Here is a 26,900-nt window from a genome sequence, read left to right as displayed (position 1 = left end):
ACAGGGTGGTCCTGAGACTCCAATGAGAAACAATGTTTGTGGGAGCTTCTCGTAAACTGAAATGTTAATAAAAATGTAGGCAATCAAAAAGAAATGTGGGAAATCAATAAATGTTACATTTGTTTAAAAGAAACTTGTGGTTTAGAGCAAACCCTTGCACGGCTTTGAGGACTGGACATGCAAAATCTTAAATTGTGCTCTGAAGCCTGGACGCTGCAATTGTTCTTACCATTTTTACTCCAAGAAAAAAAATCAGTTCAATTTGACATGGATGCAGAGATAGATAGATTGCATAATTGTCCATGTTTGTCATTTGGCACCTCCAAATTGGTAGATATTGTCCTTTATCTATCTATTTATTTACTTATTTTTTGGAGACAGGGTCTTCCTCTGTTGCCCAGGCTGGAGTACAGTGGTGTGATCATAGCTCACCGTAGCCTCGAACTCCTGGGCTCAAGGGATCCTCCTCAGCCAGCCTCTCCAGTAGCTAGGCATGCACCACCATGCCCAGTTCATTTTTTTTTTGTTTATACAGAGGTCTCTCTGTGCTGCCCAGGCTGGTCTCCAACTCTCGGCCTCAAGCGAACCTCTACCTTGGCCTCTCAAAAGTACTGGGATTACAGGTGCGAGCCACAGCACCTAGCTGGCATTGCCCTTTAAATGAGCTTTTTTGCAATTTGTTATGAGGGTATATAAACTTCCTAGTCACAAGTGAACTGCCCAATGGGAGAGGGGAAAAAGATTCAGATAGATATAATAAGGATAGAAAGGGAGGAAAGCACCGGGAAAATGAATAGTAACACGGGCAGCTGGGGACTAACACATCATGGATGTATAAGACTCTTTGGGTGAAGGCTCTTCCTAACAGCATGACTATATAAGGCCTGTTTCTCCATATGCTCTACTATCCTCAGAGTTAGTGACTGCAAGGGCTTCTCTAAAAACATGCCCCAGGACTTGGAGATAAGGTTAAACCAGCAGAAAGATACTCTCAATGGATCAGACAACTCTCCACGCCCCACTGCCAGTCACCTCGTAAATGTCAGGCAAAAGCCAAGGTCTGTGTATAATTGCACAAAGGGAAGATTCTTGAAATTAAGATTTCTATTTCTATTCAGCCTGTAACAGTTTTATTTTCTAGTTGATATAAAAATCATGAAAGGACTCTTACCTCATCAGCTAATTTAGGTTTCTCAAACTTGAACAAACTTTAATCTGATATCAATCCAAGGATTTGAGAGATAAGCAAATATCCATATTACAGTTGAAATTTAAATTATTCAAAGTATACTACATTTTATAAAATAAAACCCAAGTTATTTACAAACAAAACAAAACAAAACAACCTAGTGAAATTTACACATTAACAAGAAGGAACTGTTTTATAACACACAAACTCTTTAGAGCCCTCTCAGGGGACTAACAATCCACCAGTGGCCTTGGAGAGTTTATATGCGACTCTAAGTTTCAAGCAGTTTACTTTTGTCCATTGTCCTACAATAGTATTTATGATAATCAAATAAAGGATAGATCTTGCTATAAATCTGTATATGTGCCCATTTTTGCTCTTCTGCTATGCTTAATGTTCACTGTAGAAAGCAAAATTGAACACAAAGCTATATATGGTCCACGTTCTGCTTATCATAGGTTGTAAAAAGTAAGTTTGCATGGCCTCAATTTTCTCATATTCACAATGTACTAGAGATCAAAAGGGAAGATGTTGGGGCTGGAAATAAGGTTACATGATATCTTTTCATTCCCCTTACACCACAACAAAAGCTGGATCCCTCCAAAGTCCTCTCCCTGGCTGCAAAGCACACTCTGAATGCTGGGACAGCTCAACATCGCCTCTATTCTTAGTTTTGAGAGAACAGAAAGGAAATTTGCAAAGCAAAGAAAACTTTTGTCTAGGCCCAGTATGGCTGAAAATAGCAGCACGCCCATCTCTGAGGTGACTTGATGAATAGCAGACTCCTTCATAAAATGAACATGGAACTTAGACCATGTGTCCTAGACTTGTGTGCAAAACCAGCTTTAAAAATAACTCAATGAGTGACCTTGAACAAGCGCAGCTTCACAGAATCATTTCCTTGGCTCTAAGTATGTTATTTATTACACTTAGTACATTCATCCTTGTGAGGATTATGTGAAAATTCTTGACACATAATGGATTCTTGGCAAATGATACCTGAATCTCCCTCTAGGGAGGCCACAGAAGGACGAAAGCTTGTAAGCTGCTCCTACCTGCATGGCTCAGTGCCCTGAGCTCCGGCCAGCAGTGGCATTCCTGCTCCCACCACAGCTGGAGCGCAGGTGCTCTGGCCAGTGAGGTCTGACCCATGGCAGCATCTCTCTCTCATTACTCAAAGCTAAAAAATATCTCTTGAGGTACCACAAGCCCTATCTATTGACTTTTATGCCTCAAAATTTCATTTCCAATTTAAAAATACAACTTGTTTCTTTCTTTCTTCTTTTTTATTTTTATTTGAGACAGAGTCTCACTCTGTTGCCCAGGCTAGAGTGTTCTCAGCAATCTCAAACTCCTGGGCTCAAGCAATCCTCTTGCCTCAGCCTCCTGAGTAGCTGGGACTACAGGTACACAACATCAGGCCTGGCTAATTTTTTTTTTCTATTTTCAGTTGCCCAGCTAATTTTTTTCTATTTTTAGTAGAGACGGGGTCTCGCTCTTGCTCAGGTTGGTCTCGAACTCCTGACCTCAAGTGATCCTCCTGCCTTGGCCTCCCAGAGTGCTAGGATTACAGGCGTGAGCAACAGCACCAGCCATAAATACAACTTATTTCTAATTACAAGTGGACTTGAAGTCCACTTAATTGCCCTGATAGTAGGCAAATGATTTGTCCTTACTCATAGCACCAGGTAAACAGGATCTTTCTACCAGATTAAAGTTTCTTTCTTCTTTTTTTTTCTTTTTGTTGTTGTTGTTTGTTTTTTTCAGACAGAGTTTCACTCTATCGTCAGGCTAGAGTACACTGGTATCCTTAAAGCTCACTGCAACCTCAAACTCCTGAGCTCAAGCGATTCTCCTACCTCAGCCTCCCAAGTAATTGGGACTATAGGTGCTTGCCACCACGACACCCAGCTAATTTTTTCTGTTTTTAATAGAGACCGGGTCTGGCTCTTGCTCAGGCTGGTCTCAAAACTCCTGAATTCAAGCAATCCTTCCCCCTCGGCCTTTCAGAATGCTAGGATTATAGGTGTGAGCCACCATGTCCAGCCCTAGGTTAAAGTTTCATTTGAAGAACAGTTAATTACTATCAGCCAAAAAAACCAACCCACTTATATCTTATCGTGGAGTTTTATTTTTAATAAACTAATGAACACATATATTACAGATTTTAACATATGAGTCAGTCATCTTCTTGATAGGAAACTATATACATCTAAAACTTTAAAACTAAAATTTGCCCCAGTAGTGGTCTAGAGTCAAAGAACAGAGGTACTAAACAGCTGATTTTCAAGGTGAGTAGCAGGGGAGAGATATGAAAGCAATTGAAACTATATCATCACTCTTACATTGGGGATGGAGCACATCATGCCAGTGAGAAAAGTTTTCATGCGACTGACGTGGCCCTGTGCTCAGTGCTCAAGCAAAGCTGCATTCGTAGACCTGTGGCTGGGCTATGGGTCTGCATACTGCATCCCATCCTTATGCACCACCCCAGGCTCTTTGAGATTTCAGGTGGTACTGAAGACACAGTTGCTTCTGAGATACAGAAATTTCTATTTATCTTAAAATTTCAGCATAGGCATATAAAGCTGTGTGTCAAAGCAAAGCACATCAACTCTCTCCTCCATCAAAAGGCAGCATTAGTGGTTACCCAATTATTCTGAGGTTTGCGAGTTTGAGCTTCTTTGTTGAGTAAGTGTTGAATGAATAAGCATACCATCATGTCCTATTAGTACAAAATGTGAAAAATCATTATGGCATCAAAGTAGAGAATTTTAAAGATTAAAATGGTGAGAAAATAAATATTGCTCATATAGTATCACTTTAGACTTACCCATCATATATCCATTCAACAAATATTGGAGTACCCACTGTGTGCTAGGCACTATGCTAGAGGCTTGGGATCTTTCAATGAACAAAACAGAGAAAGATCCTTAACCTCATGGGGCTTACATTCTAGCAGAGGTATATACACAGATAATAAGCAATTATCATAATAAATAAGTAAACTATATAATATGTTAGAAGCTATTAACTGCTATGAAAAAATAAAAGGAGTAGTAGGCAAGGGTTTAGGATACTGTGGGAGTAGGGGACAGAGGGAGTTTTAACTAGGTGGTCAAGGTAAACTTCATTAAAAGGTGAACAGCAAGAGCAGAGTGAGCAAGGTGGACAGGGACAGAAGAGCTCAGGGGGGCAAAGGGGGCCAGATCATGGAGGACTTTGTAGCCCACTGAAAGGACTTTAGTTTTTATACTTAGAGAAACTGGGAGCCATTGAAGGATTTTGAGCAGAGTGACTTATGTTTAGAAAGAATGCCTCTGGCTTCTATATGGAGAACAGACTGCAGGGGACAAGGAAGGAAGCATGGAGACCAAGTAGGAGACTGTCACAGTGATCCAGGCTAGGGGGCAGTGGCCTGGGCTAAGGTGTTAGTAATGAGGATGGTCAGAGGTGGTCAGATCCTGGATATATTTTGAAAGGAGAGCCACCAAAATTTCCTGACTGAATCAGGAGTATGGTATGAAAGGAAGGAGAGCCAAGGATGACTCCCAGGTTTTGGTGCTTGATTACCTGGAAGGATGGAATTGCCATTTCCTGAGATGAGGGTGGCTGGGGAGAGCAAGTTTGGGAGGATAAGATCAGGACTTCAGGGTTGGACATGTTAAATCCAAAACATGTAGCATGGCATGGTGGCACATTCCTGTAGTCCCAGCTCAGGAGGCTGAGGCAGGAGGATTGCTTGAGTTCAGGAGTTTGAGGCTGCAGTGAGCTATGATGATGCCACTGTATTCTAGCCTGGGCAACAGAGCAAGACCCTGTCTCAAAACAAAAACAAAAACAAAAACAATGCCGGGTGTGGTGGTTCACACCTGTAATCCTAGCACTCTGGGAGGTCAAGGCAGGAGTATCACTTGAGCTCAGGAGTTCAAGACCAGCCTGAGAAAGAGCAAGACCCTGACTCTACTACAAAATAGAAAAAAAATGACCCGGCCACTAAAAAAAAAATAGAAAAAATTACCCGGGTGTGGTGGCACATGCCTGTAGTCCCTGCTACTCGGGGAGGCTGAGGCAGGAGGATCATTTGAGCCCAGGAGTTTGAGGTTGCTGTGATCTAGGCTGCTGCCACAGCACTCTAGCCCAGACAACAGAGTGAGAATCTGTCTCAAAATATCTGTTGTACTTCAGAAGCTTTACCCTCTCCCCCCACCCCCACCCAGGAATAGTATTATTTTTATTTGTTGCAGGTTAGAATGAATGCATCTTCAAAAAAGTGTGCAATCTGGTTTCGTCTCAGATGCTTTACATATAAATTACATATTTCTAAATGAGAACAGTTTTCAAATTGGAGAAAAACGAATTAACTCATTGACTAAGGTATGATTAGCAACTCCTGTTATATCCATTTTACAGATGGCTAAGCAAAAACACAAAGAGATTAAATAATGCTGTTCACAGCTGGATGGTGGCTCACACCTGTAATCCTAGCAGTTTGGGAGGCCAAGGTGAAAGGATTGCTTGAGGACAGCAGTTTGAGACCAGACTGAGCATAAGTGAGACCCTGCCTCCACAAAAAAATAGAAAAATCAACCAGGTATGGTGGCACATGCCTGTAGTCCCAGCTGCTCAGGATCCTGGAGCCTAGGAGTTGGAGGTTGCAGTGAGCTATGATGATACCACTGTACTCTGGCCCACGTGATAGAGCGAGACCCTGACTCAAAAACAAAACAAAAAGATGATGTTCATATAGCTGGTTAAATTCTTTGTCCTTCTCCTTTCTGTAATATCATGATTCGGATTAGTTGAAGAAATCAAACAAATATGGCTATGGCAAGCTATGGCAGAGTGAATATACTGTCATTGGAGGCAGAACCTTTACCTTTAAACCGACTATACAATACTGTTACTTGCATAGACGTATGACATTAATAATGATCAGTCACTATCTCTGTGACCTTGAGCAGTCATTTAACTTCTCAGTGCCTTAATGTTCTCATTCATGAAATAAGGATGACACATCGCAGGTATTACATTGCTGAAGATTAAACAAGAGAACGTATTAACACGTAAAAGTACCTTGTGAACTATAACTGTTTTTATGATTACATTTACTAAGTTTTATGCTCCTTCAGAACAAGTTTTTATGCGTTAAATTTCTGTCCCCCAACAACCAATAAAGGGTTTAATATGAATTGAACATCATCTACCAGTCCATGGAAGGATTTGAGATACCTTTTCCCTGTGTAAGAAGGAAACTGGTGCCTCATTCCATGAAGTCTGGGTTAAATATCCATAATTCAAACCTTAAATTAGAGCAAAGTAACAAACTGAGTGCACTGCCAAAGATGAGATTTAAATAGCTTGCATGGCCTTTAACAGTCTGGTGTTTCCTCTACAATGTGGCTTTCAGTGCTATAAAATATGACAAAGAGAAAATCCCAAATCAAAAATGTCAACACATTTTGTAAGAAAACATGTCTGGAAGGAGGGAGAGCAGAAAAAAGGCATAGTTTGTTAATAGAGTTAGTAAAGACTTTATTGTTCTGTGTACTATCTGATTTATCGCCTCCTGATTACAATAGTATCTATAATGTTGTCTAACTTATCACCCACTATGAAATTTGATTTACCTTAAGAAATAACGTACTTATTAAATTTCCTTAGGCATACTCATCTTCCCCCAAGAAGATGGACACATTTGGTGGTATATCCAGGGAAGTGGCCCAAATATGCTATTAATACAGTACTAGATTTGCTACTAGATAAGCATACAGGAAGGGAACCAAGCCTTGCTCTGCTGTTTAACTACAAGTAATTCTTGGGACATGATTTAACATAGAAATGTTAATGATGGATGTGTTTTACAGTCTGTCAAACAGGGGCTAATATTCTTTATTTTGTCTACTTCACAGGTTTATTGTGAAGGTCAAATGAAGTAATATATGCACAATTAATTTACAAATTATAACTATATAACCAGAAATAACTAGACAGTAATCTACTACTTGATCTTTGATAAACGTCTCATATGAGCAAAGCTGAGATACTGACTTCCCTGAGTGTGTTCACCTAGTAGTACCAAAGAGAATTGTTTTTTTGAAAAAAGAATTTCTATTCATCTTTGAGAAAGGATATAATAAAGAGGTAAGTTGGTAAAAGTTCATCCTTCTACAATAGATCCATATTCCAACAAAAATTAGTTTCAGATGGTTCAGCTATACCTTTCTAAAAGTATGAAAAAGTGTGACTATCAGATTAGGATGCAGCCATATACTACATGTGTGTCAGGGGTCACATACGAGGTTATTTTACCTAGTACCTCAGTCTCTGAGAAATATCAAGTGGCTCAAAGTACTAAAATCTCGTCCTTCCCCATGTCTCCTCATTCATCATCCCAGTTGCTTTCTCAACTCCCCTGGCAACAAGAGAATGGGAGAATCGAGAAATTAAAATTATTCTTAGAAACAGGACATGCCTACCAACTCTCTTCATGTTTCCTAGCCTAATTCCTTTCCGAACTACACTAATAATTGATGTATTTGGTTGATGATGTAGTTACCATCTGACCCCTTGAGCCCAGTAATTCTCTGAACTGCTGTTATTAACTTTCACCAAAGCTCTTACCTAAAGAAAAATCGCACAAATGTCCATAAGTAGACTGTAAGCTGGAAAAGATCCAAGTTCATGCACATAGTACGCACACAAAAAAGTATGCCAGTGTCATTTTTGTTTATTATTTATCATCTGTGTTGAACTGTAAATACATTTTCAGTCATAACAGTAAGAAAAAAGGAAGAAACACAATAAGCACTTTTGAGCAAATTTTGCCAGGGGCAAATACTTTAGATACTGCTTATACTTGTTTCAGTATAAAGAGGCTGAATTTTGCCTCTTTGAAATAGAAATAAACAATATAAACTGCTTGAGCACTTGAAATCCTAATTTCCTATAAAACTCTAGCTCTCTTCCTTCACTTAGAACTTGCTTAACATTTTTCAAATACTCCTCTGAATAGAATTCCCATTTTCCCAGAGGTGTCCCACAAGTAGATGTAATGATTCTTTGTGTCAAAGCCATTGGCTTTTTTGCTAATTACCCAATTTCTGCACCCTTCCATGGAAAAATAATTTACTAATGTTGGCAGAATAACTACTCCAGCTTTGTCCCTGATAAGAGTCACTTGAAGAAAAAGTGATCTATCAAATGTTTTATATTGATGTAATCTGTTCCAATATTTTAGCTTTCCTTTTTTTAAAGTTGTTTTTGCTTGTTTGGGTTTGGGGATTTTTAAAATACCAAAGCAAACCATGAAACATACTCTCTAATGGTCTAACGAATGTGTTGACCTTGTCTTGAGAGATCTTACATTTTAAGACTCCCCAAATTACAACCAGGATGTTCGAGGCCAACTTCAACCTGATCTACCTTGCTTTGCAAAGAAGTTTTCTGTATGAAATAATAATACCCATTATCAGCAAAGTTGAAGAAGCATACTCACCAAGTGAACATAAGGCACAAAGTATCCAAAAAGTGCAAGTGGTATTCCAACTGCCCACACTGCATAAGCTGTCACCTTGAAGATGCCAAAATTGAAAATTTTTTTTGGAGGACTGAACTTTCTCCTGGAAAAGAGGGAGGATCCGCTGCCTCCACTCTCTTTATCTTTGGTACTGGAAGTAAGAGGTCGGTAAGTAAAACCAGCCAGAAAGAGAACAAACATGAAGATGCAGAGGACCCTCAGTGTGTAAAAGAGGCCCACACTCTCAATTAGAACCTTTAAAAGCAAAGGCAGCAAAATTGTGAAGACACTGCTGCCAGCAGTGACAATGCCATTCACCAGTCCAAGGCGCTTCTTGAAATAGTGTCCCAAAATGACCAATGAAGGCTGGTATGCAAAGGAGCAGCCGCAGGCAAATATGATTCCATAGGTTAGGTACAGAGGCTCGATGGAACTGTATAAAGATGAAACAGATGGAAAGTAGCTTTGATTATTTTTATCAGGTGCTTGGTATAAGAAAATCTTATAGTAAAAGTGGGTTTTAGTTAATTAATATATTTTCTGCAAATAAAAACCAAAAACAGAGGAGGAAAATTAATAAATCAAGAATGTAGCATTAAAAATATTTTAATCAAGTCTAAATGTGTGAAAAATGACCATTAAGGCCATCAGTGATTTTGTTCCTCCTCTTTCCATGGATTTCAGGTGAACCAACACAGCACCGAGTAAGAACTAAGCTCTCCAGAGCTCAGAAATAAAGGTCAGTGGCCAGGCGCGGTGGCTCACGCCTGTAATCCTAGCACTCTGGGAGGCCGAGGCGGGTGGATCGCTCGAGGTCAGGAGTTCGAGACCAGCCTGAGCGAGACCCCGTCTCTACTAAAAATAGAAAGAAATTATCTGGACAACTAAAAATATATATATAGAAAAAATTAGCCGGGCCATGGTGGCACATGCCTGTAGTCCCAGCTACTTGGGAGGCTGAGGCAGTAGGATCGGGTAAGCCCGGGAGTTTGAGGTTGCTGCGAGCTAGGCTGACGCCACGGCACTCACTCTAGCCCGGGCAACAAAAGTGAGACTCTGTCTCAAAAAAAAAAAAAAGAAATAAAGGTCAGTGCCAGAAAGGGCCTCAGTAAAACTGACAGTGATTAAACAAACCAAAAACCTAGTCTCAATTAAACTTTTTTCAAACTTAGAATTTAACTACAAAAATGCATTATTTCATGGAGTTGCTTAGTTTTACATACTAAGCAATCTAGTAAAAGAAAAGGCTGCATTTGAGGTTTTCTCCCCAAGGCTATGTGAGAAACATTTGCACAGAGGAACAGTTGTGCCTCATTTTTGTTGGCCTAAGGGCTGCAGACCAACCTTCGCCCTGTATTGCAGTGTTCCCAGTATTGTGCAAGATAACAAGAGAAATCATATTCTGATTGTAGAAAGACTAAATTAAGTGTGCTCCAATAGTGATCCCAGTTTGTAAGCTTTAAAGCCATGTATGTCTCAAAAGAATAATAATGGACTAAAGAATTGTGTAGTTTAACCAAATAACTGCACATCTCTTAAGTAGGTAAAGGATCATATCATTACGTTCTTCGAAACAAGGAATAAAACTAAAGTTTTTGAAAAGGCTATGTATAAGTTACAAAGGCGAATAATTTATTATCAATAGAAACTAAGATAAAGTTGGTTAATAATTAAATTTTTGATTATAATGCAGTTACCTAGCAATCTGGTGAGGTAATCACAAGGAACTCTAGAATCTGATAAAATTGAGGCCTGTCAGCAATCCTCTCTCTGAGATGCCCTTCCATCTCTATTAATCCATAGCTAGTACCATCTTTAAATCAGACTCAATAGTTACTTCCAGGCTTTCCTAGATTAACCTCATCTCACTCTGATTGTCTTTTACTGAATCTCCACTCTTTATTCAACAAACATATTAAGCAGCTACTATGTACTAGGCACTTGGCAAAAAAAATATTAAAAATATAGTTTTGCCTTCAAGATACTCATGCCTTTTTCACTTCTAAATTTTCATCTCAGTAACAGATGGTTTAAGTTGTTGAAGTTTGACACCTGAATAAGCGCAGTGTACATCAGCAAGTTTGTGGGATACCAATCATGTGTGTAAAAAGGATTCAAAGAGGGGACACTGATGTGACCTGAGGTGCTGGAGAAGGTTTTCTTCATAACGCAGAACTGCAAGGAAAGGAAAAGTGGATCTACCACTCGACACTTAGAATTCACACCACATTTCTGCTTGCTCCTATATATTGCTCTGAAATTTTGGTAGCCTTTGACCAGCAGGTTAAATAATGAAATTGAATGAGAAAATATGAGACTATTACACACAGTAAGGTAAATTTGGTTTCAAGAAATTTTGTTTCACTTGGGGGAGACAGAAGGGGTAAAAGGAGAAAACTGGATCACATCATGAAATATATTTCATAATTTTTATTTCTCAGTGGTCAAAAAAATTTGAAAAACATAGCTTGCCGTATGTTTCTATATGGGTTTTGTCTAACAAACTAGGTAATAGGTTACATAGGTTTTCTACCTCTCATCTTCTCTCTACAAAAGCCTAAGTGATAACACATTCAGCAAGTGTTGGGCCACAGGTACTGACAGTGGGTACCCGGAGGCTTCCAGATCAAAGAAGATATCTGATGAGGCATTATTAACACAATGTTATAATGCAGCTAACAAAGAACTAAAAATAAATGATCTCACAGAATTACCTAAACAGAATACTATTCCAAACAAAACTTGTTTTTCTTTAAACAATTGCTATAGAAGAAAAAAAATCATAAAGGATGATTTTTTTAAAAGATGGAATGTCTATTTTCTACCAAGAAATAAATATAATTTTTAAAAATCCCAATAAAATTTCTAAAGAAAGAGGCTCGTTTTAAAGTTGAGGAAGGTGTATGTGTATGGGGGTTTGGGGTTAGTAAAACCAAGGATTCTGTTGATTAAATCCTGAGTATTTAAAAAATAAAGTCAAATATAAATTTAACTTATTTTTCCCTAATGATCACAATAATGCTTTTCAACTAAAGCAGCATGAAAATAGCTGGCACAGGAAAGAGGCAGTAAATGAAGAAAAACCACTAAAGTAGAGACAGAGGATGGAAATGATCTTAAGAGGTTTTCTCATTAATCACCTCTTGTTAGGCAAAGCTACATAGTAAACTAGCGTTTCTCTTTTTTCTTTTTCTTCCCCTCCCCTCCAAGTGTTTCTCTAACTGAGGATTAATCTAACAATGCAAGGGGACTTACTAGGAGAGCTGGAGCTGGAGGGAGAGGTGTTTCTTACAGTAATGTGCCCATCAGCTCCTAGTAGTTAGCCCCTCTTCAGTGCACTATATCTTTTCTTCTAACAGACACAGGAAAAGTGTATTACATTTTATTTAAGGTGCATTTGACCACTTCATTTTGCCCTAGTATTTTAAAATTTTAGCGTGTTCTTTTTGTAAAACAACAGATAGGAATTCTCTATCTGGGTTGCAATAAACAGCAAAGTTTTTATCCCATTAATAGGAAAAATTTCTTATCAAGCCTATGAACAGCCATTTTAAAACACCACTTATTATACCCCTTGGGCCTGAGACTGAACTGACTTTAAACTAAGGCCATTGTTTTAGATAACTCACTGTTATAACTTGAGTTCCTTTAGGACTTTTATGTGAATAGAAAAAAAAAAAAAGGAGAAACATTTTCTTTGCTCCAGGGAACACATATCCTTACTGACATCTAACTCAGGCATGCAAGCAAAAGCATTCAAATTCTCAAGCTCTGATTTGTTGCTGTGAATAAGTTTGACTTATAAGTCATATTGCTTTAAGTTTGAAGTAATGAAAAGGGGGATCTCTCCTCATAAACAGCAAAGTTTCTGAAAGTAAAACTGTAAGGTATCTGACAGTTCTTGAAAAGTAACAAAGAAACCAAGTCTTTCTCTGCATATCAAGGTGAAATAAAAAAAAAGAAGAAGAAAGAAACCAAATCCTTACCTTACAAAAGAACTGGACATGAGTCCAATGAATCCAACAGCAGCACCCACAACAGCTGTTTTCCGACAACCAAAAATGTCTGTGAAGACGCTGACTATTGGGCAGCAAAAGAAAATCATCCCCATGGCGAGAGAACCTACCCATGCTGTAAAAGAGGGGAAAGAACAGGGAACACATTAGGACATGGTAAATTATATCTGTATTTATTCCACTGGATATAATACACATTTAGAAAAATATGAAAGCAGAAAAGGTATTACTCAGATTGATGAATAAGAGAAAAATTGGAATAAATTGGTACTTTCAAGAAAAAAACTCGTGCACAAGTCTTTGTGAATTACTGTGAATTTTAATCTACTGCTAACCAAATATGAAAAATTACAGATTTTTATGTCTATTGAACAAGCACTAACAGCAAGATATAATTAAACACAACTTCTTGTCTTGACTATCCTCTTAAAATTTTCTTTGGTGGGGAAAAATTTTCCTCTGCTACCAGATGACCACTTCAGTAGGCCTGCATGATTCTTTTTTTGTTGTTGTTGTTGTTTTGAGACAGAGTCTCGCTCTGTTGCCTGGGCTATAGTGAGTGCCATGGCGTCAGCCTAGCTCACAGCAACCTCAAACTCCTGGGCTTAAGCAATCCTAACTGCCTCAGCCTCCCGAGCCTGCATGATTCTTTTGGTCAATGTTAAATATTAATAACAGAAAGGCCTATGGTCTCTTTAGGTAAGAAACCCATCTTCACTAGGTAATCAGATCTCTTCCCAGCTGCTTCTCCTCTTTTCCATGACCTCCTCTCTCCCCCTCCCCACATGTGGGTTCTTTCCAAGGTGGGAATGGGGAAAGAGGGAGGCTTGGGGGAAGGAAGGCAGGGAGATTCCAACTTGAGCAGTCTCACCAAAAAAATCTGTCTGATGATGTTTGAAGCTCTTTTTTTCTCAGATGCACTTTTGTGGGTTCTTCAGAGTCTCAACTCAGAGTTCCTCCTAGCTATAGCTCCACTGACTTGGATAATTCCTTCTCCTGGCTTTTTGGCTGTCACTCAAAAGACTTACTGTCAGAGCCTCATAGCCCTTCCAGGCAATCTACTGGGGCAGAAGTCAAAACAGCTCCAGGCTACCCATCTCCTCGAATAGGTTCACCTCTGATCTGTAGGAAGCACTCAGATTTCCTTTGCCCTGACAAATGTTGGAGTGAAGGCAAATTCCAACACAGCCACCTCTTGTATAGCTCTTGCTGTGGAAGTAGTTAGCCAGCCACAGTTATTTTCTTCTTGGTTTTCTTGAGGAGTCAAACCCCAGTCCTCTGTGCCCCCCAGATGGGGAGGATTCTTTAAATCTCTTAAGTGGTCCCTCTTAAGCCCCATACATACTTTTAAGTTCCCACCTAGAACAAACCTAACACCTCTCACTAGATACCAAGTGAGAGAACATACACCCCTACTTCTCCCATAGGGCTGGGGGGAGCCATAGCACAATTTTCTCAAAAATCCTCACAAAATGCTCTTTCTTGACCCATAAGTATCCTTCTTTTGGGTTTTAGAACCTCTAACTGGTTTGAACATCTACTTTGAAAAGTCACATGAAATACCTCACTTTTGAAATTCACACTATTGTACTTTAGTACCTTGAGTGAAATTTCGATAGAATATTCTGTTAGAATAATAATTCATAATAGATGAAGTTAGGTCTGTCTCCTGATCAAATTTAAGAAGAAATTAATTCTTGAATGATTACTTGCTATTGCAAACTCACAAAATTTCTAGTTTTTATAAAGTTTTGACATGGCATACAAAGAATCCAAGGTCTTATGGGTTATGATGCATATAGGACAAAAATAAAATGGACTGTTGCTCTCTTTCACCTCTTAAGAGTCTGACTATGATTATTAATAATACCCAATAGAGCTAGTTGTTTTACTGGTAATATATCTGTCGTACTCTGAAGAATATTTCATTTAATCCTTGAAACCCTGTAAGTTAATACTTTTATTAAGTCCATTTAACAATTGAGAAACGGGCGGGTGGATTGTTTGAGCTCAGGAGTTCAAGAGTAGCCTGAGCAAGAGCGAGATGCCCATCTCTACTAAAAATAGAAAGAAATTATATGGACAGCTAAAAATATATATAGAAAAAATTAGCCGGGCATGGTGACACATGCCTGTAGTCCCAGCTACTCAGGAGGCTGAGGCAGGAGGATTGCTTGAGCCCAGGAGTTTGAGGTTGCTGTGAGCTAGGCTGATGTCATGGCACTCTAGCCCAGGCAACAGAGTAAGACTCTGTCTCAAAAAAAAAAAAAAAAAAAAACAATTGAGAAACTGAAGTACATGGCATGGTACATACCATATCCACCATGGTAAAATTTTTATTTAAAAAATGCAAACTAGCCCTATGTCCTTCTACCAAACACCCATACAGATCTTCCTAAAATTGTTAGAGAAATAAACCCTTTTCAATGGAAGAGGTGCTGTTTAAATTATTTTTATATGTGATATGAAAATATAACATTCTCTCCCTATTAAAAGTACTTATTATGTTCTAGGCACTATCCTGTTGAGAATATAAAAACAACTAAGAAATTTCTCTACCTTTCAATAATTTTCAGTCTAGTAACATATATGCAAATAGAGGTCCAATCAGAACACCAGAGGATGTGCTAAATGTCTTGAGATATAAATACCAAAAAATGCAAAATAAAGTCTTTTGAATGTGCTTGTATACTCTTATTTGAATATGTATGTGTGTTTAACATCATAGAGAGACACAACCAAGAAGCCATGCTGTGAAATCTTTTTCAAAAAATACCAGGGAGCTTTCCAATTTCCCCATCCAGATCCTCTTTGTTTCCTACTCCATTATGAGAACAAATCTCTGGCTCTCTCTGTGTATGGCCAAAGGAGGATGCAAATCACTCAAAAGAAGTCGTTAGGTTTAATATTTAAAGACAATTTTCCTGCATGCTAAGTAAAATAAAGGTGTTGTAACTATGCAGATGTAAATGATTGCAAGGGCAAAGTATTTACAATTGAAAACACCCACAGGGAAGATTTGCTGTAGTTAGAGGTTGATAAATATTCTTTTGCTTTTTTTGTTAGCTCCAATCTGCATTTCCACTTGATCTTGGCCTCTTTCAGACATCTTTGCTCTGTACTAACAATGGTCTAACAGCCTTAAATTAAATGAAATAACAGTACATAAAACTGAGATTAAAATGCAAAAACATCATTTACCCAAGTCCCAACGATTCCTAGCACAACAAGCTACCTGGCAACAAAAATTCAGGAATGGGTAAATTGTACTTGCCTTGACCGTTGTTATCGCCATCCTAAAGGTTTACCTGTTAGTTATATTTCACTAGAAGTGGTTTTAAAAATATTTCCTAATCAACTTCTCTTTGTGGTACCGGAGTAAAGTGGTCATGCAAACCCTCCTGCAGATAACTATTATAAAATCTGGGCAAAAAAAAAAAAAAAAACTAGGCCGGGCGCGGTAGCTCACGCCTATAATCCTAGCACTCTGGGAGGCTGAGGCGGGTGGATCGCTCGAGGTCAGGAGTTCGAGACCAGCCTGAGCGAGACCCCGTCTCTACTAAAAAGAGAGAAATTATCTGGACAACTAAAAATATATATATAGAAAAAATTAGCCGGGCATGGTGGCTCATGGCTGTAGTCCCAGCTACTCAGGAGGCTGAGGCAGGAGGATCACCTGAGCCCAGGAGTTTGAGGTTGCTGTGAGCTAGGCTGACGCCACGGCACTCACTCTAGCCCGGGCAACACAGCGACACTGTCTCAAAAACAAACAAACAAACAAACAAACAAACAAAAACAAAAAAACCTGTGCAAACACACTAGAAAATGTCTTAAAAACTTACACAAGTTGGAGGAAAGTTTGAAAAGCTCCAATTGGAAGAGTTACAAGTTTGTGGGCTTTCTTGAGTACCAACAAACTATGTAGGTGCTAGGTAGACTGAGAGTGGCCAGACAAAAGAAAAGTAGCATCTGGAAGTTATAAGAACTGAGCAGAGACATCAGCTACCACATACCACATAGAGACAGGATTTGCAATTCGAACTCAGGCAGGCTACTAGGAATAAAAACTCAATGATCCTTGGAGTAACACAATAGAATCAGAGTTCAAGTTTCAACCAAAAATTGTAAGACATGCAAGGAAATAAGCAATCAATATAAATTGACTCCGAATAAGCTCAGCTGTTAAGTTTAGCAAAGATTTCAAAATGTCTGTTATACATATGTTGGAGGAATTAAAGAACAACATTTTTCAAAGAATAAAAGGTAAAAAATGGTCTTACTGAGTGAACAGATAGGGAATCTCAATAGTGAAATGTAAACTACAAAAAAAAAATGGAAATTCTAGAGAAGAAAACTACAACTGGTAATGGCACAGGAACCCCCAATCTCGTCTTGCAGCTCTGCCTGAGACTTCGCTTCTGTCCAGCTGACTCTGGAGTCTGTGAGGAGCTGCTGGATTCTACAGAGCCTGATAAACAGCTCTCATCTGACTGACAACCAGCAGCTTGGTTTGTGGATGGCAGTCCCAAGGCAAACAGACAACATTGTTTGGAAGGCTGTTACTCCAAGGAAGAATCATGAAAACCTTTTTCCTTTTGAGTTGTTTAATTTCCATGACTTTGTGTACAGTTAAGTATTTCTGTTGGAATTGATTTCTAATTTTATTTCACTGTGGTCTGAGAAGATACATGGTATAATTTCCATTTTTTGGCCAGGCGAGGTGGCTCACGCCTCTAGTCCTAGCACTCTGGGAGGCTGAGGCAGGTGGATCGCTCAAGGTCAGGAGTTCGAGACCAGCCTGTGCAAGAGTGAGACCCCCATCTCTACTAAAAAATAGAAAGAAATTATCTGGACAACTAAAAATACAGAAAAAATTAGCCGGGCATGGTGGTGCATGCCTGTAGTCCCAGAGACTCTGAAGGCTGAGGCAGAAAGATTGCTTAAGCCCAGGAGTTTGAGGTTGATATGAGCTAGGCTGACGCCATAGCACTCTAGCCTGGGCAACAGAGTGAGACTCTGTCTTAAAAAAAAAAAAAAAAATTTCCATTTTTTTAAATTTGTTGAGACATGTTTTGTGGCCTAGGATGTGATCAATCTTAGAGAATGCTCTGTGAGCTGATGAGAAGAACATATCCTCAGTAGTTTTAGGGTAGAATCTTCTGTAAATGTCTGTTAGGACCATTTGTTCTAGAATCCTGTTTAAGTCCATAGTTTCTTTATTTTCTGTTTGGAGGATCTGTCCCGTTCTATCAGTGGGGTGTTGAAGTCTCTGGCTATTACAATGCTGTTGTTTATCGTTTTGTTTGGATTAGGTAGGGTTTGCTCAGTGAATCTGCGCATGCCTGTGTTAGGTGCATAGATATTTAGGATTGTTATGTCTTCTTGCTGAATTGTTCCCTTCACCATTATATAATGACCATCTTTGTCTTCCTTTACTTTTGTTGATTTGAAGTCTATCTTATGAGAAAGGCTACACCAGCTTTCTTTTGGTTTCCATTTGCATGGAATATTGTTTTCCAAGCATTTTGGGAGGCCGAGGTGGGAGGATTGCTTGAGCTCAGGAGTTCAAGATCAGCCTGAGCAACACAGCGAAACCCCTATCTCTACAAGAAATAAAAATTAGCTGGGCGTGGTAGTGCACCTCTGTAGTCCAGGCTACTTGGGAGGCTGAGGTTCAAGAATCACTTGAGCCCAGGTATTCGAGGCTGCAGTGAGCTATGATTGTGCCACTGTAGTCCAGCCTGGACACAACACAGCAAGGCTCTGTTGTAAACAATGGCATTTAAAGAAGATAGGAAAATTGTGCAGTATACTTTCCATATGTGATCCTGAGATTGGGCCAGACCTAGAACATATGAACTCAGATCAGATCATCCTGGCCTCTGGTAGAACTGCTTTCAGAGTTGTCTCTTGATGTCACAGCCTCAGCTTTTGTCAAGAGACACTTAGAGAAACTGCCTAATAAAATCCATTACTACATCCATTATAAGGGCAATGCCAATATTCACTCATTACTCAGTATTTCCTATAAGAAGCTACAGGGCAAAAAACATGTGCTCCCTTGAGTAACAGATAAATTTTGTCCTTTTTAACCACATGAACCAAGCTTTCCTTTTCATTTTGGTTGCCAGGAAGCTGAGAGTCAAATAGTCATATTTGCTATTGCATTATAACAACTATATAGGCCCTGATGGTTTATGCATTAGGTATTATTTTCCCCTTGATCTTAACAACGTGTCATATTTTCAATTTTGCTGATTGCTTATTTTCTACTCCTATCTTACCATTTTATTTGTGTAGTATTTTATGTTTCTGAAAACCTCCTCAAATCCTTTGTGGAATGAGGTAGTATAAATTAATATACATATAATCCTATTTTACTATAGTTGTTTAGTCTTTGGAGTAATAACAGGATTAATGGCCTACAGCAGGAAACTAGGTTAAGAGGAAAATTTTTTACTAAGTTCTTATAAGATATTGAAAAATATTCTCCAAAATGGAGAAGAAATAAGCAACTGATTTTCCCCTGAACATCCTCATTTTCTCATAAGACTATAATGTAATGTAAAATTATGGGTCATCAAGAAAAATACTTTCCTAATTAGATGCCCTTCAAACACGTATTTTCTTTACAACTATTTCTGTGCACCTTCTCTCCCCCATGGTGAACTTTTGCCTCTTAACTGCAGGAATTATATGGGTGGTGGCTAGATTAAGAATTAAAATTATAACCAATAAGATCGGGAACATCAAAAACACACTCAGAAAAAAAATACTTAGAGTAAGCATCTTCTATTTCTAAGGAGAAAGGAAAACTAATATTTCTTGAGCACCTGCCATATGGCACATGATGTGTGGGGCACTTATATATACCACTTCATTCAAGCTTCAAAGCAACCCAGGTGAAATAGCCAAAGCTCTGAGATTAAGTGATTTGCCTAGGGGTGCCCAGCATTTAAATGGAAGCCTCTGGATTTACACTCCAGACTGTCCAGCCCAAAGCCCTGCTCTGTCCATTCCATCACTCCTTATAAGCAACTATGCTGCTCTTGTAATTTATCAGTGCACATAACCTGGTGGACCTTTTAAAGATGGGAAAACAATTTAATAATTCTTTCAATAGGATGATAAGGACCCAAAAAAGCTACTTAAAATGGCTTTCCATGGGGGAATACATCAGAACCCAGCTCTTTCCAAAATATTCCACCATACTGGCCCTCAGTGTACTCTCCCTCTTCTGAGCTTCTCCAGCACTTACCATGGGTGCCACTCACTGTCTCTGACCCAAGGTTCTTTACTCTGTGCCTTGTCTTCACACGCATGCATGCATAAATATCTTGTCTCTCCAAATCTAGGTTTCTTAATGTCACCATGCCTTACATATATATGCATTTCCTCCTTCTATTCTTCACATGATAATAGATACACAAAAAGTATCAAATCCATGAATGAATGGGAACATTCAGTCTTTGAAAGGGAAATTACTGCTAGATATGTAATATCAAACCTCCCTACCTTTTTCAAGGAGGGATGCATCTAAATCTATCTCCTTTGTCCACAATAAAACATTCCTCCCTCACTCTGGCAGTATGCTTCTCTAAGAAGCCAGAAAAGAGTTCTTACACATAAAACTAAAACTGCTTACAGCATGGTATCAATCATTTCTATACTCTCACTCAATGAAATAGCCCTATTAAGATTTCCTTGAATTTCTCAGTATATCCTTGTTCTACTGTAAGATTCACAGAACTAAGTCCTATGTAACAATGAAGAAACTTTTTTAAGTTATCTCTAATAAAAATGTTGAACAGAATGAAGCTAAGGACTAAGACTTGAAAGGAAACATAAGTTCTATTTACCAAATTTATATGCAACATAGTCATTCATTTAACCAATATTTATTGAGTACACATAATGTATGTGCCAGCACTATTCTAGGTGCTGAGGAAATAGCAGTGAATAAAACAGACATAAATCCCATCCTCATGGAGCTGCCATTCTACTGGAGGACAAAAAGTTAGAAAGTATGGTTGATATGCTGGTTGGCAAAATTAGGACCTAAAATGCTTTTAAAGAGGAGCATTTTACACTTAAAGTTCAGAAATTAAATGGACAAATATCAATGAGAAGGAGATATACAGCTTTACTCATGCAATAAACATTTATTAAGTTACAGACTGCTAGGCAGTAGGGATCTCAAGTCCCTAATCTCAAGAAGCTCATATTCAAGAGAGACAGACAGCAAGGAGAGAATAGTGAATAGTATTGATAACTGACCAAGGTGTGTACCATTTATTATGGGACCACTTAGTGGGGGTATCCAGCCCAGATGTGGGAGGAAAGGGATAATCAGACACTCTCCTTAGGGTAACACCCAAACTGTCTTGAAGGATGAACAGGCTTTAATCAGGCAAAGGATACAGGAAACAGGAGACAGAAATATTCCATGTAGAGGGAAGAGCATGCACAAAATTAATATTTGCAGTGGTTAACCTAAGGATGCAGCCAGAATCACAGCAAAGCCATGTGTCAAAGTCAAATACAGACTTTATCTTTTAGATGCTAGGGAACCACCAATAGGTTTAACCTTGGAATTACATGATCAAATGGCATTTTAGGAACATCACTTTGGCAACAATTTGGACAGCAGACTATTCATAGGGGAGATTGGGTGGAGGGCTTTTGGAAGGCTGCTACAAGTGACAAATGACAACGGTCTGAACTCAGAAGTAGCAGGGTATCCAAGGAGACAGATTTGAAAGATGTGAGTGATGGAATCAACAGAACATATGATCATTAGATGTAAAAAGATGAAGGGAGTGGCAATAAGGTTGGCTTTTAAGAGATCTAGCTAGGTGGCAAAGTGAGGACAGGACAGAGGCAGAGTCTAAAAGACAATGAACAGGTTTGGGAAGTGGGAAAAGGGGGAGACAGATGCATTTGTTTGAAAATAAAAGCAACTTACTCAATATGCCTAAGTGTAAGGCAAATTTCTTTTTCCAAAATTACTCCTCAGAGAAGAAAAAGTACTTTACATTAAACCCTCTTTTGAAGATTCCTCATATTATAGGGCACTTTCTGGATTTCTATATTTTGAACAAATTACTGTTTGGGAAAGACAAGTAAGCCTGAAACTACCTTTAACTGTTGCTGGGTTTGGATGCTACTAGAGGTCACCTAAAGGATGGAATTGGTTTAAAAGGAGCAAAGAAATTTAACACAGATTTATAATTTTCCTGAGAGCATATCTCACATTTGCAAATTTGGATGTTATAAATTTCAAAAAGCAACACAGTAAGTAGTTATGTGGTGATCACAAATACACACCCACAGAATTAAAAAAACAAAACAAAACTATTCTTTTTTTTTTTTTTGAGACAGAGTCTCGCTCTGTTGCCTGGGCTAGAGTGAGTGCCGTGGCGTCAGCCTAGCTCACAGCAACCTCAAACTCCTGGGCTTAAGCAATCCTCCTGCCTCAGCCTCCCAAGTAGCTGGGACTACAGACATGCGCCACCATGCCCGGCTAATTTTTTCTATATATATTTTTAGTTGGCCAGATAATTTATTTCTATTTTTAGTAGAGACGGGGTCTCACTCTTGCTCAGGCTGGTCTCGAACTCCTGACCTCCAGCGATCCACCCACCTCGGCTTCCCAGAGTGCTAGGATTACAGGTGTGAGCCACCGCGCCCGGCCAAAAACAAAACTATTCCAATACTGTGCAAACAGAGACTTGTCACAGGGAACCTCCCTCATTCCCTGGCCTCTGTCCCATTCAGGGACTTCCCAGTGGAGTCAACTCAGGGCCTGTCTCCACCCCCTCAGTGACTACACCTGGAGAAGAGAACCTATCTGACTGATGCTTTTGGTAGAAGGAACTAATCATGCTTAGGCAGCTCCTTCTGGGCTTCTCTTGTCTTTAGTAAGTGGTCTGTTCTTAGGAGATCCAAGTTCTCTAATAATCCATGATATATGCTTACAGGGCAAAGCATGCAGGAGAGGTTTACAGCTGACCAGGTCACTTGTAAGTGCCAGATGAACCCTCATCCTTCAAATGTAGAGGGAGGTAAGGTATTAGATGGCCACAGATGATGATGATGATGATGATGATGATGATGATGGTAGCTGGAATTTACTTAAAATCTACTGTGTTGCTAGACATTGTAGATGATTCATATATATTAAGTGTCTTAGTCTGTTTTGTGATGCTAAAACAGAATACCAGAGACTGGGTAAATTTATAAAGAAAAGATATTTATTTCTCACAGTTCTGGAGGTTGAGAAGTCCAAGATCAAGGGGCCAGCATCTCATAAGGGTCTTTTTGCTGAGTGAGTCATAACATGGCTAAGGCATCACATAGGTGAGGTGGGGGGCAGGTAGGGGGTCACAATCATCCTTTCATAAGGAACCTATTCCTGTGATAATGGCGTTAAAGGTCTCTTAAAGGTCTCTCCTCTCAATACTGCCTTGGGAGTAAAGTTTCCAACAAATGAACTTTGGGGGACAAATTCAAACCATGGCATTAAGTCACTTAATATCCACAGCAATTCTATGAGGTTTACTCAGTTGAGGAAACTGAGGCACTGTAGGTGGTGAGGCTAGAATTTGAGCCCAGTGCCTTCACTCTTAGCCACTATGCTATACTGCCTTTACCTGATTTAACCCAAAATTTTAACATAGTGTATATTAAGAGGATAAGAAAAGGCATAGTATAAAAGAGTTAAATCTTCCTCTTCCATGGGAGCAAGTCTGTAGGTAAAATATACAAAATATAGCCATATAGGCATATTGTTTGGAAATAGGAAGGTAACCATAAGAAATAGCTAAAAGAGTTGAAGGCAGGTGCCTGTGGAGTAGGGCGCCCAGGGTGAGAGGGAGTCGGGCAGGGGAATGCTACTTTTTATTATAAGCCTTAAAGAAATATGATCTTTTATACTGTATACATGTAAACAATTTTCAGAAGAAAACTGACACCAACTTTGTTGAAATGAATCAGGGAATGTGACCAAGTCCCTGCTTTTAAAAATCATATGATCCATTATGGTGAAATGCCTTAATAAAACTGCCTAACAAATAGCCCAAACTGAGAATGACACTCGTGAAAGTGGTGTGGCCTTGCTCAAGATTTGAGAACTCTGATCAAAATTCCTGGGAATAGATTGAATCTGTGGGTCAGGTATAAAAGACAGAAGCAGGTTCCCTAAGCCAAGTCAAAGCACAATGTCTCCTGATTAGGGGTGGGAATGGGGGACAAAAAACAGTCTTATGCTCATAACTAGTTTTGTCTGAGCTATAATCATGGTTCAATTACTAACTTGTCAGAATCCTTGAAAGCATAAAGACATCATGCCTTTAGCAATGAGAATTTTTGCAGTGTGAAGGGGGAAATAGAAGGCTAAGGTAATAGTTACAGAAGAAACTAGAGAAGGGTCCTGACGATAGTAGGCTGGTATGTCAAACGGTATCAATTCTATCAAGGAAGGAAAATATCAGGCCAGCATCAATAGAGAAAGACTATTCCAAAAAAGTCCTTCATGAGATATTGGAGAATTTAAAAGTGATTTGAAATCATAAAGCTTCATCTTGTTATTTAACACTTAATAGCAGTGTGTATTGTTTTTAAAAAGTCAAAAGAAATATTATACCTTACAGAGCTCAGAGAAATAAAAGAGATCATTCTAGACAGCTACAATATCTCCCTTCCATTCAAAAGGAGAGAAAGAACTGTTTACTCCCACTCTGAATACAAGTAATTTAGGTAGGTCTCAGACAAACTTCAAGGTAAAATTTCTAGTTAATCTCTGTCATCCCCTCTATAGCCCCACACAAAACTTGGTACATATTTCCCCTAAAGTTCTGTGCTAAGTAACCTTTATTAAGTAAGTACCTACTATAAAGTGCTTTATATGCATTACTGATTCAATCCTCCCAAAAGTCCTGATTAAAGTACAGAAGTTCCAAGTTATAGACAACCTGCCTTAACTAACAGGCTCCCACGGCTCCCCATAAGGATACTGTATAATTAAATTAATAATTCAGGAACTAGTTTTTTTCTGCACATGTAAACAAGCCTACATGGCATAAGCAGTTTGTTGGCGCATCTTTATGCTAGCGGCTAGTCTCATTGTTTACTTACACACAGTATCACTTTTGTCCTAACTTTTCTATTTGATTTTGTGAGTCCACGTTTACCCTTATAACCATGTCTCCAAAGCAAAAGTCCACTACAAGCCCAGGTGAAACTGCAGTGAAGAGAAAAGTGATTACAATTGAAACAAAAGTAGAGATAAGTAAGCATTCAGAGAAAGGCCAGGTGCCATCATTCATCGGGAAAGCATTATGCTTCAGTCAATTGACCATCAGAACAATTACAAAGGACAAAGTGAGAATAAAGGAACATGTGAGAGGCAGTGCTCCAATTAAAGCATCAATTATTACCAAGCAGCGCAGTGGATTAATTACTGAAATGGAAAGGTTATTATAGATTTGATTAGAACATCAAAATAAGCATAACATTCCTATTAGCCTATCATCGATGCAACATTAGGTGAGTGTTAACCTTTAATATTCTTTTTTGAAATTTCTCCTATCTCCTATCTAAACTTTTCATATGAGTTTGTTTCTATGTTCTGTTTGTTTGAATTAAAAGAAAGAGCACAATAGTTTCTGCAACATATTATCACAGTATTGGAGTATTATTATTACAGCATTACACTGTATTATTATTACCACATATGTGCCATTGTGGTATTATTATTACCATATATGCACCATTCATCAGGGATCCCTGTTACATACAAATCCATCCTAAAGACATTCTCAGGAATGTCTCTCTTCCATAACCCAGGGACTGCCTGTATTCTTATTTTCCTTGTTTAGATGAGGAAACTGGGGCAAAGAGTGATTAAATAACTTGCCCAAGGACACAAAGATATAGAGTGGAGGAAGGAAACCCGGAGAGTCTGGAGCATGCGTTCTTAACCACTACACCCTACCCACCGGGAGCAACCCAACTTCTACAGAGAGTTTCAGCAAACCTTTGGAGACAGTCAGAGTACCTCTTCCTAAACCTGTCATGCACAAACAAGTCAATATTCTAAGAAAGTATCACACAGACAAGTTTCTACCTAACAGGCAGATTTCTATCTCAGTGAATCAAATGCCTCCTTGCTCATAATTGTTGGCCTCTCAAATACCTCCTGTCCTAAGTACCAAAAAACAAAAGTGCTCTGATAACAGCCTGCCTAGCCATAAGTAATTCTACCAAGTAGTTACTTTAAATAGTAGGAAATTAAGAGATAAGAACATTTAAATGCCAAGATAAATCATAAACTGCATTTATGGGCTAACTTGCAAGCCAAGGATTTCACTCACAATTCCTCCTTGACAGTAGATATGGTATCCAGATCTCCTCTTATATAAAAGAGTTCATCAAAACAAGTTGAGATGATAAATGACTGAGGGGAAAAAATAGCTTAAGAGAAAGACAGAAACGATACCAAGACCATTCATCCTTTGCTCCGCTCTACTACGTTCCAGAATTCTTGATCTTCCTGCCATAGCATAAAAGGAAAGAAAGATTTGTCTCAAAATTATCTCTGCCATTCTGTTTAATCTCAAAATCAAATTTAAATAACAGGCATCTGTTTGAAAAGGTAGACTGATCAAGTAAGGCACAGGGACGGGTGTGACTGGTCAGCAACACTCCCTTAAGAGTCCCACAAGAAGAACCGCCACCAATCACAAATACACACTCTCTCATACAAATCTTGTCAGAGGACACAGGGACGCTCAGCACTGACGCAATGAGACTCGCAGCCCTAAACACTTGCTCTTGTGCTGTCCCAGAGAAGTACATCTCCACATCTGTTGTTCTATGTCCACAAACAAAAAGGGATTTCATCTAAATGCCATAAAGCTGTGGCTGTGCCACTGTCAAACTCAGAGACTGACACCGCTGTGGTGTGTGCACAGGACTTGAGCAGTGGAAGCCCTTTAGTAAGTGAAAAATTAACTTATCAAATCCTCCCCGTGAGAGAGCATGAAAGCAATAGATTCTTGCATAATAAGGTTTCATTTCCAAGTAGTGCCAACTGTTCATTTTCTTGTTTTTCTTCCTGTTCCAATTCCTGGTTCTGGTTATAGTCACTAATTAGCATGGCACTCATAGCCATTGT

At 38.9% G+C, this 26,900-nt stretch overlaps 1 protein-coding gene across 1 annotated transcript in view; it reads right to left on the bottom strand.

Annotated features, from left to right (window-relative positions):
• SLC16A10 (solute carrier family 16 member 10) overlaps positions 1-26,900 on the bottom strand; it is a 100,563-nt gene that overhangs the window by 31,571 nt on the left and 42,092 nt on the right. Inside the window, exons 2-3 of the mRNA XM_045544189.1 lie at positions 12,695-12,839; positions 8,688-9,141 (exon numbers count right to left, since the gene is read on the bottom strand). Of these exons, the coding sequence (XP_045400145.1) occupies positions 8,688-9,141; positions 12,695-12,839 (599 nt within the window). The remainder of the gene's footprint in view (positions 1-8,687; positions 9,142-12,694; positions 12,840-26,900) is intronic.

The sequence above is a fragment of the Lemur catta genome, chromosome 2 (genome assembly GCF_020740605.2).
Source record: "Lemur catta isolate mLemCat1 chromosome 2, mLemCat1.pri, whole genome shotgun sequence".
NCBI lineage: Eukaryota > Metazoa > Chordata > Mammalia > Primates > Lemuridae > Lemur > Lemur catta.
This window is presented reverse-complemented; position numbering and strand designations above follow the sequence as displayed.